The 16507-nt window shown below is 42.6% G+C and overlaps 1 protein-coding gene across 2 annotated transcripts in view; it reads left to right on the top strand.

Annotated features, from left to right (window-relative positions):
* Positions 1 to 16507, top strand: part of EGFR (epidermal growth factor receptor) — a 194974-nt gene that overhangs the window by 112473 nt on the left and 65994 nt on the right. For both annotated transcript variants that reach the window (XM_015133436.3, XM_028845766.2), the window contains exons 2-3: positions 13473 to 13624; positions 14494 to 14677. In XM_015133436.3, coding sequence (XP_014988922.2) covers positions 13473 to 13624; positions 14494 to 14677 — 336 coding nt within the window. The remainder of the gene's footprint in view (positions 1 to 13472; positions 13625 to 14493; positions 14678 to 16507) is intronic.

Genomic DNA, 16507 nt, shown 5'->3' with positions numbered 1-16507 from the left:
TGAGAGCAATTTACCGTCAGCCCTACTATTAATAGATAGAATACAGATTCCATTTTCGTTACTCAACTGCCGTATTCATTATTACACTGTACAGAAAAAGGAATCATGTCTGTTGAAAACTTATATGTGATGTTCATGCTTGCATTCTAGTAATTCAACAATTTTTATCTTTTTATTGCTTGCTAATTTTTCAAAATAATAAGCTAAAGAAAACAAAATGTTTGTGCTGTTCTCAGATGACATATTATCTCTTTAAAGGACAAAATGTGCTGTGAAATAATAGAATGCTTTCAGCACTCAAGTGTGAGCGCGCGCTCGTACATGAGAGAAAGCCGTGGGGACTACAGAAACCAAGAAGCAGATCTGGCTGGGGAGGCCTTTGCAGAGGATGTAGTTGTGCGGGGAGGCCACACACGTGGAATTCCCAGGAGGGCTGTGGAGGCGGGGAATCTGCAGGAAAGCTATGGGGTGAGAAACGTGATGAGAAACAATTATTGTCTTAAAATATCTGCAGGGCTGTAAGGTAGAGAAGCAATACATTGCATCTGTGTTAAGCCAAAGGAAATTATCAAAGGACTGGTTTCAGCTTAACATAAGGAACAGTTATGTAATAGGGTTGTCAATAACAAGAGTAGACTGCTTCTTCACACACTCCTAGTCACTCAGAATGGTCCAGGAGGAGTGGACAACCATTTTGGTAGAGTATGGGAAGGCAGGGGTCCTCAGTGGGAGTGGCGGGGGTAGGGGCGATCATCCCAATCTAGAAGTAAATTGTGCCCAGAACGGAGCTGCAACACTGCCCTACGCACAAACACACACAAATAACAATCCCCAGCCCCTGCATTTCCCTCTCGGGTTTCAGGACCTCGTATCTTACTTCAATTCTTTTATTTAGCTGATGATGAAATAGGAAGAGCTTAGCACTAAGAAAATCCTTTTGGAGTTTGGCCTGGGGGGAAAATGAATCACTCCAACCAGGTCTGTCTTCTAGAAAGTATAGGATGAAGGGGCTCCTCATCATGTATTCCCTGACCTCCTGCTAGGCCTTTCGCTAAAACGGGCTGGCAAAGCACAACCTGTGGGTCACGCCCAACCTGCCGCCTGTTTTTGCAAATAAAGTTTCATTGGAGCATGACTGTATGTATTTGCTTACAGTCTGCGACTGTGTTCACACTATCCCAGCAGAGTTGAATAATTGGGACAGAGACCATATGATGGGTGAAGCTGAAAACATTTACTCTCTTGTTGTATTCAGAGGAGGTTTGCTGAGCTCTTCTCTGAGACATGGCAAGCGCTGTTTCAGGCTTCCTCTTCTCTAGACTCAGGCCTGGGGCAGTAAAGCGCCAGCTCAGGATAGCATTCCCGACTCACTCATTTTTTCAGGCAGGGAAGCCATCTAACATCAAGTGCCTACATGCAGGAACTGGTCTGTTAATTAGTAGCTCTCCTCATGGAAGGGCTAATATATTCTAGAAACAGGAGTACGGCCCTATTGCGAGAATGTCCTGAGCCAAAATTAAGATTCTTCTATGGCAGAAACTTGGCTGGGGCTTCTCCTGAGTTAACTTGGTAGTCGTTAGTGATTTTTTAGTCAGTTTTTCCTTGTCAACGACCCCAGGAATGAGTTTGGGATTACAGGGTAGCCTGGGAAAGGGAAAGCTTCGCGCCCTCCCCCGGAACAAGGTCTGTCTTCACACTGCTACATCCCCTCACCCACTTTAAAATGAAACTTAAAAGGAGGACTTCAGTTAAGTAGGAGGTGAGAAGATAGTTCATTTTAAAACAAGCATTAAATGAAAACCCACACACACAGAGCATACAAATCCAACCACGCTTACAAAACCACCACAGAGGGTCAGGCGAGACCCCTTTCTAAATGACAAAGAGCAGGGGTAGGGTGGAGACTGTTCGGAGAGCACACTGGCTTCCCTGAAGGGAATTCTCAGCTGTACGTGCCCGGCACAGGATCCCTGCTAGACACGGGGCCAGCTGCCTTCCTTTCAAGCCGCGGACACATCCCTGTGTCCAGGCAGGCCGGTCAGCTGTGGTCAGCACCAGCTGCCCCGCTCCGTGGTGAGGTCCCAACGTGAGAGCAGGAGGGCAGGCCGGCGACCTCTGAGTGCTTGGAGAGAGGGATAGGATTCCTCCTGTGTGACCCCTCCAGTCTCACTCAGACTCAAGTCTGACTAAGGGGCCAGGCGCTTTGACCAGGGACTCCCTCCCCTCTCACTCCCCTCGCAGGAGTCACAGGTACATGAGTCCTTGTTTTACAAATGAAGAAAACACACCCAACATGATTAAGATGTGGCCTTCATAGGGGTGGCACCAGGGTTCCAAACCGTGGACTCCACTGAGCCCAGTGCCCACTGACATGCGCCAGTAACAGTGTAGCTGCCTGTGGTTCTGTCCACAAAACTGGCGGCGGGGACTTTCCACCTTTTTTTTTTTTTTTTTTTTTTTTTTTTCACTCTTCAAACACTTTATGACGTGAATATGAACTACTGGCTCCATAGTTCTGCTGACAACATGACATGTTTCTATAACTTGAAAAAAGCAAGCAGTGGATTGCTCATTGGCAAAATTGAGCCAGTAATTTTTTAGGACGATTATTTTTCTTCCTTTTACTGCTTCTCATCTGTTCCCCGCAGTAAAGAGGACAGGATCACAATGACTCAGGGAACACCTCCAGCCTGAAGGAGCACTGTGGGAGCTTAGACCTTAGGGTCGGCTTGGAAACCACAGGTGGGGTGGCTTGAGCCCCTCGGACACTCCCTCCCGAAGCTGCTTCTCCCCGTGCTACCCCAGAGGCACCGAGCGCCCTCTGCCCCCCGGCAATTCAATTCACTGGCTGTCCTGCTCCTGTCAGTACTGAAAGTTGCATGTTTGACCCTCAGGGGAAGAGTCCAGAGGCCCTTGGGTGTCCCAGCATGCTCTGAGGTCCCTGCTGCTGACCCCTCGTGCTGTCAGCATTCAGAGGCATTCACACAGCATAGCCTCCCAGGCTAACAGCTGTCGTGGAACAGTAGAGCAGCTAGACGTGGACATTCTGTGGCCCAGTGCTGCAGAGGTCAAAGGGACAAGCGCAGGGAGCATCTTTGCTTTCAGAAAAAACAAAACAAAACAAAACAAAAAAGCACACTGGTGTACTGGTCTTCTCCTGGTGTCTTAGTTATTATTCTTTTCTTTAGATTTTTGGTTGTCTTTTTTTTTTTTTAAAGAGGGGCTTTTGTGCTTTTTTCCTAATGTTCATGGGTAAACCAATGTAAATGTGTGTATGTTTATAGAGACGGCTTTAAATCACAATTCTGCAGTAGAGATTGATTTTTTTTAAAACATGGGTAAAAATTGAAGAAAAATTTTAAAAAAACAGTTAAACCATCTTGGGCTACGGGTGAATATGCACCTCCCCATGGAAGCCAAACAAAATCTCTCTGCAGAGAAACATTTGCAAAAAGAATTTCCAGTCCCAATTTTTGAGTCAGATATCTTTTATTTCCTTGCAAATTACACATCTGTTTCTGGATTTTTGTCTATAAGAAGAATGAATGAAGATGTGGTTCTTACAGATAACTATAAACAAACCAGGAAGGATAATAACTCGTACCCCCTAATTCGAATTTGGGCAATGATCCAGAGAAGGGGAAGGCATTAAAAAAAGAAATGGAAGAAACTTTATTTTTAGTGGCAAATGGTGGGACTATGTATTTTATGTATGGTGAAGTTACCAAGCCCAACACTTGGCACTTGTAGACAATGTATTCTTCTACTCTGAATGTGAAGTATTATGTTTTCATTTGCTTGGTAATGAGGAATACTGGTGCTTCCGTCCCAGATCTCGAGCTGAGTGACTTCTCTTTCTGACATGTGTTCCTTTAACACACCTCTACACTACATGGCTCTGAGATGTCCTGTGACTCTTTCATGTGTAAAGTTGCCTTCCCAAAGGACTCACGTATTCCTTCAGGGCAGTGAGTACTTCTGATTCATCCTTAGCAGCTGCCTTCACACTACTTTACTAGATATGTTGTAGTTGAATTAATGAACAAAAGAACAAGCAACTTCTGGTGCCTGATGTGGATCTCAGAGCAGGGTGGAGTGAGCCTGGCCAAAGGGTCATCGTGCAACCTCTGTGGCTGACTCCACCTGGCCACGGAGCCTCTCAGCCATGCTCAGTATTCACTCACATGACTTCTAGAACGACAGTTCAACCAGCAAATAAACAGCTCCATATGGGAAATATTACTCAGCCTTTGTCATCAAGGAGTGAGTCATGGGCCTGAGCTGAATAGAAGATAGAAGAGAGAAGGTGTGTGGACTGGGTGGGACTCCGCCCAGCGAGGTGAACTCCCGGAAGCCCTGCCTCTCTTTACCTGCACATCATCTTGCTGGGATGCCTTCCATTGTGAGGGCCTGTCTAGGAAGACAAGAGTTGCACCCTGGCAGACAGCACTGAGCTGTCTCATGCAAAGCTGAGGAAGAAAGAGTGAGTTGCCCAGTGAGCTTGCTGGGGCGGTGGAGGCTGGGCTGGGCTGTGCAGTCCGCAGCTCCTAGCAACCCTTGGCACCTTTCTACTGCCTGGTGCTCATCAGCTCTCCAGTAAAAAAGAGGAACATGAAGTCAGAGAGGAAGGGAGGTAGCACAGGGCAGTCTTGAGTTTGAACAAAGAGCTGGCTTCCTGAAGTCAACTGGCCAGGTTTTGAAGCCAATTTTCCAGCAGTGGTCTTTGATGCCAACCCCATTTAGGAATTCTGTATCTCCCCCTACCTTCTACCAGATGTCTCTGAGCTCACCTTTGGTGATAATCATGTAATCCCTATCGTCCCCATGCCCCCACTACCCCATTCTGTCCCACCCCAGGTTCCGTGGTGCCGTTGGCTCCCCAGCGAGCTGGGAAGGGAGAGGCCTGCTCTGCTGGGGCTCCTGCCACCCTGGCTCTGCACTGCCCTTCCCTTGCAGGCCTGAGGCACCACTGGAGGAGGCACACAGCCCTCAAGCAGCAAAGCAGATGCCCTGGACACAGGGGAGGTGCAGGGTGCAAGTGCCGGCCTGGCCCACAGACTTTTGGAGGGGAAGTGGTATTATTCACTTCAAAAGTATGCCCGTGTGTAGAGAGAGAGCCCCTGAACATGAGTAAGCAAAAGTCCCAGCACAGAGAATAGACAAGCGGAATGCTGGCCCGAGAGGAGGTGCTTACTCACGCTCTGTCTAGGAAGGGAAGCCAGGCCCAGCACACTCACCGCTGTCTGTCCTCTCACACAGAGGGATTTTGAATCCAAGCCAGCATCCTGTCCTTTCTCCAATGTCCCCTGCTTAGGAGTCAGGACTCAGCGAGGCCCACCCCGGCCACACAAAGATCCAGTTCCAGGACTCAGGACTCAGCAAGGCCCACCCCAGCCACATCCAGGTCCAGTTTCAGGATTCAGGACATAGTGAGGCCTACCCAAGTCACATCCAGGTCCAGTTTCAGGACTCAGGCTTCAGTGAGGCCCACTCCAGCCACACACGGATCCAGTTCCAGGACTCAGGACTCAGCGAGACCCACCCCAGTCACATGCAGGTCCAGTTCCAGGATTCAGGACACAGTGAGGCCCACCCCAACCACACCCAGGTTCAGTTCCAGGTAAATCATCTGCTTTCCTCCATCCGGGAGCCTGTTCCCTGTGTGTCCTTGTGTTTAAAATGGAAACGTTCTGAGAAACTGCCTGCCAGGGCAAAGAGTGCTGCTAGGCACACAGTAGGGACTTAATATGAATTTATTGTATTGAATACATAACAGATCAATGGGTATTGCTTTCTGAAATCTCTTTTAGCCAAATTTTGTTTCTTATAGTCCAATAACAGGTCAAATTCATTTCTGATTTACTAGCCATTCAGTTGCCCATAAAAAATGGAATGTGATTTAAGATTATTAGTTTAAAAACCAATGGAGGTAAAACAGGTATCACTGAAGACACGTAGGCAGAAATAGATTGCAATAGTTGCTGCCATGTGAAGCCTCAGTGTCATGCTTCATATTTAGAGAGATCTGTGATCTCTGAGGCCCTTTCATGTCCATAATCTCAGTACTGATCACAATTGCCCTGTGAAATTCACAAAACTGGTCCCATGTTAATCAGAGTACACTGAGCACTGAGACCCAGCGTGTTGAGATAACTGGCTGGAGATCATCCCATAATGGTACCATCACAATCTTCACACAGTAGAAGTTTGATGATGTCACTGGAAGCATATTCCACAGTCCCTCGTGAACTGGCCTTCCTGTGATCACAAGCATCAGTGAACTCCCAAGAGGATGGGACAATCTACAAAGGTATTCTCACTCTACTTAGTATATATTTCAAAAATCACAAGCTTGGTTTGGGATTCTTTTAATGGCTAGAAGGAGAATCATAGAGTTGAAAGTCCAGCAGTTTGGATATTCTGTTCCCTAACTCAAAATAAAGAGATGTTATTTTCAAGTCTTCTGCTTGTTAACTTAATTAGAGATACATTAGTTTGCAGCTGTGTTGGGCATGCCACAGCTTGGCATGTTTAGTCCAGAAGGCATATTATAATGTACGTGGCAGATTGTCAGAAATTCAAAAGGACTTTTTGAATATCACATGTGCATTTTCAAGTTCCCATGTAGATTCAAATTCAGTTTGACAGGTATCTTCAGATGCCTATCAGCTAAGAACTATTTATTAGTTGTGAAATAAAATAGGGTAAAATAAGGAACTGAGGAAAAAACATAAAATTTGTTAAATGAATAAAAGTTGTCTTCAAAATTATGACTTTTTCCATCCCACAAAAGTTTTGATTAAACCCATAATGAAAATTTAAATAAAACAGTGTATTTACTTTTGTTTAACCAATTACTTCATTATGACTCACAACTGTAGGTCTTCTAGTTTCCATTATTACAAACTATTGTACGGGTTAAATCAATTTCATAGACTAGTCTTGTTCTATAGTCACAATTTATAAAATCGTTTTTATGTGGTAAATTGAGTGTCTTGATAGATGTACATGATTATTTCTCAATTTTTAAGGACTGTATTTTTTAAGATATCCTTCTTTAGCCTTCTTTAACACTGATTTTTGTAAATTTTTTACAGATTTTTAAAATTTTCTTTTTGGTAATTTTTTAGCATAAAGTAATACATGGCCACTTTGGAAAATTTTAAAAACACAAAAACTATGAAGAGTAAATAAGAAAAACACCCCGAAATTTACCATTCAGAAAAGGTCATTGTTAACAACATGGTGTGTCTTCCTCCTGTCATGCTTCTGTGCATTTGAGCACATTTGAGATGTGTATACATGTTCATTTTTAGATTTTGGTATAGCAAAAGAAATGACCAATCCTGATTCAATGAAACCTCTGGCAAACTCACTGAGTGTCTTTTCCTTATATATTTTAAGTTCATCCTATAAATGAACTATCCATCCATCTTATTTGAGATTTTGTTAAATCTTTCAGCAAGAAAGCAGGAAAAAAAAATCCTCTGGCCTTTAAAGCCTAATTAAATATGTGACTAAGCTAGAAATATTTTATAATGACCAACCAGAAAGTGGCGAGGACTGTCACTCTTCCCATACAGCCTGCCTCCTCCTCTGTCTACCTCAGGCACATGGAAACGAGAAAGGCAGAGAAACCCAGGATAAGTCATCCAAGACTTTGGTCACATGGCCATCCATTGCTTTCACAATAAAAATACAAATGCAACATGTGTGTTTGCATTTCATACCAGTAGGTCCAATAAGCTATCTATATATACACATATGTGTACACACACACACACACACACACATCCGTACAGGCACTCCCCAGCTTACTACAGTTGGACTTACGATTTTTTGACTTTACAATGGTGTGAAAGCCATGCACATTCAATGGAAACTATACTTCTAATGTTAAATTTTTTATCTTTTCTCGGGTGAATTGATGTCTGATATGTTACTTTCTTGCGATGCCAGACAATGGCCGGGAGCCAGAGCTCCCAGTCAGCCATGCAATCAAGAGGTTAAACAGCCGATACTATACAGTGTATCCCCACCAGCATTTTGGGGATATTGTGTTTTGTGTTTTCCAATCCTTTCATGTCTACAAAATGCCATTTTCGACGACTATTTTCAATTTAGGGTGGGTTTATGAGGACATAACCCTGTAGTAAATTGAGGACCATCTGTATATCTGGTAAGGAAAGATGGATAACAAATTCATAGGCAAATAATAATTTCATGATTATTATTAAGTTTCCCTACTTAATAATAAGTAGTGATCACTGCTAGGGAGCAGAGAATGCAGGATAATGTGACAGAATGTAATGGTGGGTACTTAATGTAGTTGCAGAACAGGCTTTTCTAGGGGGTAGGCCTTTAAGCATACCTCGTACCTTGAAGATGCAAAGGAAGCAAAGATGCGAAGATCTGGGCTGGGGATGGAAGCAGAGACAACTTGGAGGTCAAAGGGAGAGACTGACAAGAGCCCAGCTCCTACCTCAGCAGCCGTTAATGCATAGCTGAGAAAACAAGTTAAAACAATTATAGTTTTGCTTAGACAATTCTAAGTGTCTAAGTGGATTTGGGCAAATCTGGAGAAACTTCTTCTAATACTGTGTCTTAATAAATAATACAGATTTGCCCAGGCTTGTAGGCAGAGAGGTATACACCCCCATAATAGCCGAGGAAGGCCACAGGGCTTACCCCACAAAACCAGAGACATTTAAAAACTTAAAGGAGGAAGACTGCTTTTCTTTTCAGTTAAAATAAAGTGAGGATTTTCTTAAGAAAAATAATAATGAGACCACTGGCCTGCCCTAGATGTCCAACGAGAATGCACAGATAACTTCCTATATCCACTTTCCTGAACCAGCCCCTGACAGCCAAGTGGAGCACAGCAACAGAGATGAACCTCAAAACTACTGTGCTGTGACATAAGCCTTGCTCAAGAAGACAGTGTGGTGTGAGTCCATCTATGTTCTAAAGCGAGCAAAGCTATTCTGTAGTGAAAATGGATCAGGACAGCGGTTGCCTCTGGTGTGTGGGGGCAGGATCGACTGGGAGAGGCATTAGGGATGACAGTTACCGTTTCAATCATGACAGGAATTCAGATTACTCCAGCATGTGCATTCGTTAAAGCTCATTAAATGCTACACTTAAGATTAATCCTCTCACAGTTTGTGGATGTTACCTTAAAAACAACAATGATGACTGAAAACTAATATTGAACTCTGGTTAGTGATATGCCAATGTGAAGTATAATGATATCTCTACTTTACTTTAAAATGCATCCGAAAGCAGACTAGAGGACCACATCTGACAGACAGATAAATAGATATGTGATAAGGTGAATGTAGTAAAATGCTAACATAAGGATGTGTGCGGTACAATTCTTTCAGCTTTTCTATACATTTATAAATCTTCAAAATAAAATTTTAGGACAAAAAGTTACTTTCTTGAAGACCTAAGTCATAGGGCCTGCTGCTCTTGATGCAGTAGAATTTGTCTTCAGATTTGCAAGGGGTAGGGCAAACCACTAGCATTTTGTATGGAACTTGATACAAACACTTTTAATTATGTGGTTTTCAAATGTATAGACTTAAATTAATATTAACTCTTTCTTTGAATAAACTACTAAAATACCTAGTCTTAAATAAATATTTTTATGTAATTCTTAAAGTACAATGTATTCCTTTTTCTTTCTTCTTTCTTTTCTGATTTGATAAATATTCTATAAAGTAACTGTGTTTAATGGCCAACATTTGAGTAAGTCCATACGCAAATCCAAACATCTCAGTTTAGACAATAACTTAAGACAATATAGAGTGGCTGACTTCCCCTAACATGGGTCCAGATGCATGTTATGTTATGCTGCTGTTACATTCTCAATAGTTAACTTTAATAAAAGAAAGTCAAAAGCTTATATATTTATTCATCTTCAAAACATTTCTGGGATGTTGTCTTAGTTAATTTTATGCTGCTATACCAATATCACAGACTGGGTAATTTATAAAGAAAATAAATGTATTTGGGTCATGGTTCTGGTGGTTGGGAAGTCCAAGGGCATGGCATTTGCATCTGCTTGGCAGCTGGTGGGGGCCTTCATGCTGTGTCAATCTATGGTAGAAGGTCAAGAGAGCATGCATGTGAGGTGGGGGGGAAGAGAAAAAGGGGATTTAACTCCCCTTTTATCAAGGACCCACTCCCGTAATAGCTAACCCACTCTTACAATAATGGCATTCATCCATTCCTTAGGGCACAGCTTTCATGATCTAATTATAATACCTCTTAAAGGTTCCACCTCTCAACACTGTTGCATTGGTGATTAAGTTTCCAATAAATGCATTTTGGAAAACACATTCAAACCACAGCAGAGGTCAATGTTATTGTCACCATTTTCATATTTGAGGAAAGCATGACACAGAGAGCCTGGAGAGGTACTTCAAGTTCACACAGTGAGGAAGTGGCTAAACAAAAACCTTATCTTAGATTAATTAAAAATCTCTTGCTCTTTGCAGTTTTGTCTTAAATCTACCTAATTTGTTACTGTAATTTTTAAGTAATTTACTCATATAAGTGGTCTCACATTAAATTTTCTCATTACTTTATATTTCTAACATGAGATATTTGGTATAAGGATGGAACCAAGATCATACCTTGTTTTAATTAGAAAACCTAGACCAAGTCATTCTGATCCTCATCCTAGATTTCACTTAAATGTTGCTGTCTCCTTTTGGGTATTTGACAAGGGAAAGTCTCAGAAGAAACAACCTTATATGTTTTCTTTTGATACTTTAGTTGTTAACCCAGGATAGTATTCAAGATTGACATGCCTTATATTGAATCAAATAGTATGTCAACTGCCTTCTTATTCTCAAGAATAGACATGTTGGGTAATTGGGCACTTAAGTTTCTTTGCAGTTTTTTCCATTATTAACAAAATTAATGAACAGCATTCTGCATAAGGTCTTTTTCCTCAGAATAAGTCTCCCAAAGTGGAATCATCATGATGTAGAATTTAGGCATACTTGCTTGTTTAAACAAATTGTCCAGTTGCTTCCCAAAATGTTTTGTGAATTAAGATTTATATCAAGAATATGTAATGTTGTTACTGTCTCCCAAATACAGGATCTTTTTCTGAATATAAAAGTTACTCATGCTAATTGTAGACAATGAAGGGTCATTATCTTCATTGATAATGAAGTGCTTCTAATACTTGTGCTTTTATTCATTTATTCAAAAAGTGCTAAATAAGCCCTGAAGGAGCTTTTGGGGGGTTATTTGGGGCTCATTTAGCAGTTTTTGAATAAATGAATAGAAGCACAAGTACAGGGTTTTTTTAAATATTGTTTTCTGTAATAGATTAATCTTAAATGGTATTTTTCCTTTACTGACAAAAGTTACTTACTCTTTGATTTAATAATAAAAATTCTTTGGTTCAACTGAGAGAAACTTGCAAGCTGATGTCCTTGATTATTTAAAATGAAAGCAGCTGCCTGTTTTCATCCCTCTGCATCCTGAAGAAACTCTTCTGCAACGTGTTCCAGCCCTAGGTTCTAGTTGACCCCGTTCACCTGTTTGGCATGAGGGGCCCAACCAACACTTACGGCTACCTGGACCACAGCCAATCTAGTTGGAATGAGAGTTAGAGGCCATAGTCTGTCAGCCGGGAAAGCAGCTTTTATTCCAAGGTGTGCTAACCGAAAGGCCACATGTTATTGTCACAACCTTGTACCTACATCAGTGCTGACATCTTTAAAGACTTTAGAATTGGGAAATCAGGTTAGCCCTATCTGCATGTGTAACAGACAACCATACAATTGTTTCAACTTGAGGTTGCATTCAGAACAAACTCATTTCCCCCAAACTCCTGGGGAAAAGCAGACCAGAGACGCTGGGTCAATCCAGAGTTATGGTTGGAAAAATGATGGAATAATTCTGCCCCTGGAGATAGGAGAGAGGGACTCCATCTTGTCAACTGTCATGGTTCCCATGTGAAAGTTATCGTTATCACTGAAATTGAATGAGAACACAGAAGGGAAGAACAGGGAAATCCCCACAGAGTTAAAGAGGATGTGAAGATTGCTTCATATTTAATGTTTGTGTAAGTGCTTTGGGTTGGTTATGCGCTGTCTGAACATGTGCTCATTTCCATGGCTCATTGCAAGGGCAGACAGTCCGATGATACTCTTTAGAATCATTCCCATGGGGAGGGAACAAAGAAGCCTATAAAATAGAAATGCACATGTAAAAAGCATTGAAGAAAGTGCCAGTGTATTGATTTTGGCCATGGTTTGTGCTCTACCACCTGGTTACTGTGATTGCAGGAGCACCTTTGCAGATGAGGAAGAACCTGGCCAGGGCTCAACCCAACATCCAAAGCCAGAGGCCATATTTCTTCACTCTTAAGATAATTTGGGTTCAAATTATAGTCACTTTACACACTCTCTGCCTCAAAAGCCCCAAGACTCTGTTTTGTTATGCTCGCCTAAACATGCCTTTCAAAGAGCTAGTGCTGTAAATACAACTTTATTATAATCCTCTCCTTTGCTTTTAAAAATGGATAACCACTTCCATTTATATGGTCCAACTTTGTCCCTTAATTTAAAACTTTTTTCTTGGATTAAGTTTGATGCCTTGAAACATTAAGGACCCAAGCATACAGGACTGTGTGTTGGAGGTGAGGGAAGTAACTGCACCTCTGCCTGTGCTTGGTGGATCAACATGGAGTGTGGACGAACACAGGGATGTGTGGGTTTCTCACTAGCTGAGGGTGTTTTTAAATGTTGTATTTTGATGTTTGTTATTTTCTGAATATTCTACATTAGACTTTTGATTTATTCTTTGATGCATTCATTTGAATAATATTTTTAATCTCCAACCAGTTAGGTTTTTAATTTACACTTTGGTCACTGATTTTAGGTGTACAATGTTGTGTACACTACTGCCCAGTGTATGCTATGTTTGTAAACATTCTTTGCACACACAACAATGTGACATACTATATTTTTGCGAAGTAAAAAATTCATTATATAGTTATTAACTCAGTTATATTAGTGAAATACCTTGTGAAATTTATTTTTTGCCTACTAGAGCTCTTACAGGTTAATCTTGTCTTAGAGATTTTCATAGAATTTTCATCTACTGCCCATGCCTTTAAATTTCAACATTTTTTAATTTTGGCATTTTAATGCAATTTCATGCATTATAGGGACAAGCTATCACTTACTATGAATTGCACCTTATATAAAGATCTTTTATCACATTTGTTTTGCTGTATCCATCAGTGAGAATTTGCATTATCAGTCACTAAAGCTCACAAAGTTAGTAAGCTTTGTGACCAGATGACTTGGGCAGGAATGGGCGAGTCTCTGTGTGGAGGGAGTGAAGAAACTGCTAGCCTTATTACCTAGACCTTGAGGGATTGTTTTATTTTAGTTCTTCTGCATTTCTCAGTTTTTCATGTGATATCTTTCTTTTTATTCCAGTTTGCCAAGGCACGAGTAACAAACTCACGCAGTTGGGCACTTTTGAAGATCATTTTCTCAGCCTCCAGAGGATGTTCAATAACTGTGAGGTGGTCCTTGGGAATTTGGAAATTACCTACGTGCAGAGGAATTATGATCTTTCCTTCTTAAAGGTTGGTGACTTTGATTTTCCTACACAAATAAAATTGGAGAAAATCTAAGTGGAGAAAGCCCTGGGCAGAATTCCACTTGAAGTGTGTTTATTTTTGCTATGGCAATGACAAGTCTTACAGAGCTACAAATGAGAGTTTTAAGAGAAAGCCATTTTACCAGCTAGTGTCAAGTAATAGCTAGAAAAGAATATCAAAGAGAAACAGGCTAATCTGGAGTTCCGCTGTCATCATAGACACTGATGTTTATCCCTGACCATTGCCTCAGTCATGGTGTGTTGCCATACTAGCTCTTAGCTCTTTTTAAAAGCCCTGCTTTGCACCATTTGCCTGTTTCCTTAGTGTATTTCCTTAGTGTAAATACTCCTATCAGAGCTGATTTCAAGCTACCAAGAGTTTCACCCAGCTAGTCACAGAATTATTACTTCACAATAGGTGCTAATGACCCCATAGGAGCCAGCTTTGAAGGCTTCAGAGTTTCATTGAACTTTGGATGAGATTTACTTAGCCTTCTGTTTTTCTTTTTCCTTTCCTTTTTAAATAAGAAATAATGCAAGACAGATACAAAGTAATTCTTTTTAATTTCCATTTTCACTGGAGAGTGTTGAACCCCATGCGGCATGAGAGCACGGCGTTCCAGAACAATGCTTACTGCTCGTTATCACAGGCATCAAAGGCGAACGTGCAGGGATTATTGCAAATCGTGGAAATGCTTCCTCCTGTGTCCATGACTGCAGTCATCTACCTGTTTTACATTTGTTGAGCACTCGTGGGCGTTAGGGTTCAACTGAGTGTCCTAGGGCTCCCTGGACCCATTTTAGACCTTGAGTTCCTCAAAAGAGAAATCGTGCATTTATGTTTTCTCTTCTTAGACCATCCAGGAGGTGGCTGGTTATGTCCTCATCGCCCTCAACACAGTGGAGCGGATTCCTTTGGAAAACCTGCAGATCATCAGAGGAAACATGTACTATGAAAATTCCTATGCCTTAGCAGTCTTATCTAACTATGATGCAAATAAAACCGGACTGAAGGAGCTGCCCATGAGAAACTTACAGGGTGAGAGGCTGCGATGCCAAGGCTGGGGGTTTATAAATGCAGAGAGCAGTTCCGACGGCTCCCAGTGAGCTTGTCACTCAATTCTACCTCGGAGAAGACTTTTATTTTTATCCAGTACATGTGCACTGAGTGCCAGCTGTGTGTAAGATACTGCAGGGGAAGTTACTGAGAAGATGGCAGATACTGGAATGGGAAGATTTAAGCGGGGTACCAGTGTTTCCATGGACATGAAAAAATACGGAGAGATAGTAAGAAATTGTAAAGATTCTGAGTAAAAGAGGGTATGACCAGACAAGCTGGGCAGGAATCGTGAATCTATGCGCATAGGCAGTGAATAAACTGCCAGTCTTTTTACCTGGACCTCAAGGATAAAAGACATACATACAGTAAAAATCAACTCACATTGAGGACAGTTTCAAGAGTCACACTGCTACACAGAAAACCGTGTGTAAGTTAAGGACAGAGAATGAGGTGTTCTAGAACTTTGAATTTTTGTGAGTAGGACACATGAGGCTCCTGTGAGAGGAAACAATGAAGGATGATAGAAGAGAGGGAAGTTGATTTTTAAAAACTGGAGACAGCAGTGATTGTGCCTCACTGTGCAGTAGGTTTGGGGCCAGGAATGTTAAATCAGTGACTTCATTTAACGCCCACAACCTTTCTTCAAAGTAGGCATTGTACAAATGCTCCTTGACTTACGATGGGATCCTATCTGGCTGGACCCCGCCAAGGGTGAAGGCGTCATTAGGTCGGATTTCAGGGCTAATTGAATGTGTATTGCCTTCACACCATGGCGAAGTCGAAAATCTATGTTAAATCATGGTAAGCCAGGGACTGGCTGTGTTCTGCCATTTTACAAATAAATAAATGGCAATCAAGTAACTCCCTTGAGGCCCCCAGCTAGTGAATGGAGAAGCCAGCTATGGCCACCAGTCTCTGCCCCAGAGTTCTCAACACCCCTCCTGTGCCATGCAGTTCTGACAGGGAGGCAGTGCTGGTCCGAAAAGGGTGTGATGAAAGGGGTGCCCAGCAGAGGGAGTCATATCGGAAGTGACTGGAGCCCAACAGGGGTGCAGCTCTGGGACCCAAGGCAGCACCTCCAGGCGTGGATCCTCGGTTCACCACCTATAAAATTGTGTGATTCCCCCACACCCCCTGCTGCTCAGAGCAGCCGCGCAAATGCTTGTGCTGTGCCTGCTTCCTGTGAGATGGCCTGGTACACAGGTTCCTACAGTGCGCCTCACGCGCTGTCTCGGAGGGAGGCAGCCTGTGCGGGTGCCTGGACCTCAGAGCCAGACCCTCTGGGTTCCTGCCCGGCCCCATCCCTCAGCAGCCAGAAGGCTCCGGAGCACATTCTCCAATCCCTCCGTGTCTGTTTCCTCATCTTCAAAAATGTGGATGGCATAGCTGCTAAAAAATGGTGAGGTACTTCCTAGGTGGTGCAGAAAATTAAGTGACTGTAGGAAAAGGTCTCAGCAGCTCCTTCCACTTCCTCGGTATAATTGCTTTTTAAACCAAGGCTGGGATTGTATAGATGCAGATTAGTTAATGTGATATCTTTAATAGCTAACGTAGGGCCTGCTGTAGGGTGAGCCTCCCTTACACCTGGGTGCCTGCCTCCTCCGCTAAGCCACCCGGAAGCGGCTCCTGCAGCCCCCCTCACCTGCGCTGGCCCTCCTCTGGAAGTCACTGCCTGGGGTGTGCTGAAGGCCCGCTCTGATTCTCCCTCTGTGCTCTCCCCACCCCACCCCCTGCTCTCTCTCTCAGTTCCTTGGTCTGTTGTCCAAGCTACCACAGCAGCCTGGACAGCCCTGTTGGTGTTTCCAGCCC

The sequence above is a fragment of the Macaca mulatta genome, chromosome 3 (genome assembly GCF_049350105.2).
Source record: "Macaca mulatta isolate MMU2019108-1 chromosome 3, T2T-MMU8v2.0, whole genome shotgun sequence".
In the NCBI taxonomy this organism is placed as follows: domain Eukaryota; kingdom Metazoa; phylum Chordata; class Mammalia; order Primates; family Cercopithecidae; genus Macaca; species Macaca mulatta.
Note: the sequence above shows the minus strand (reverse complement) of the source record. Positions and strands in the feature narration are given on the sequence as shown.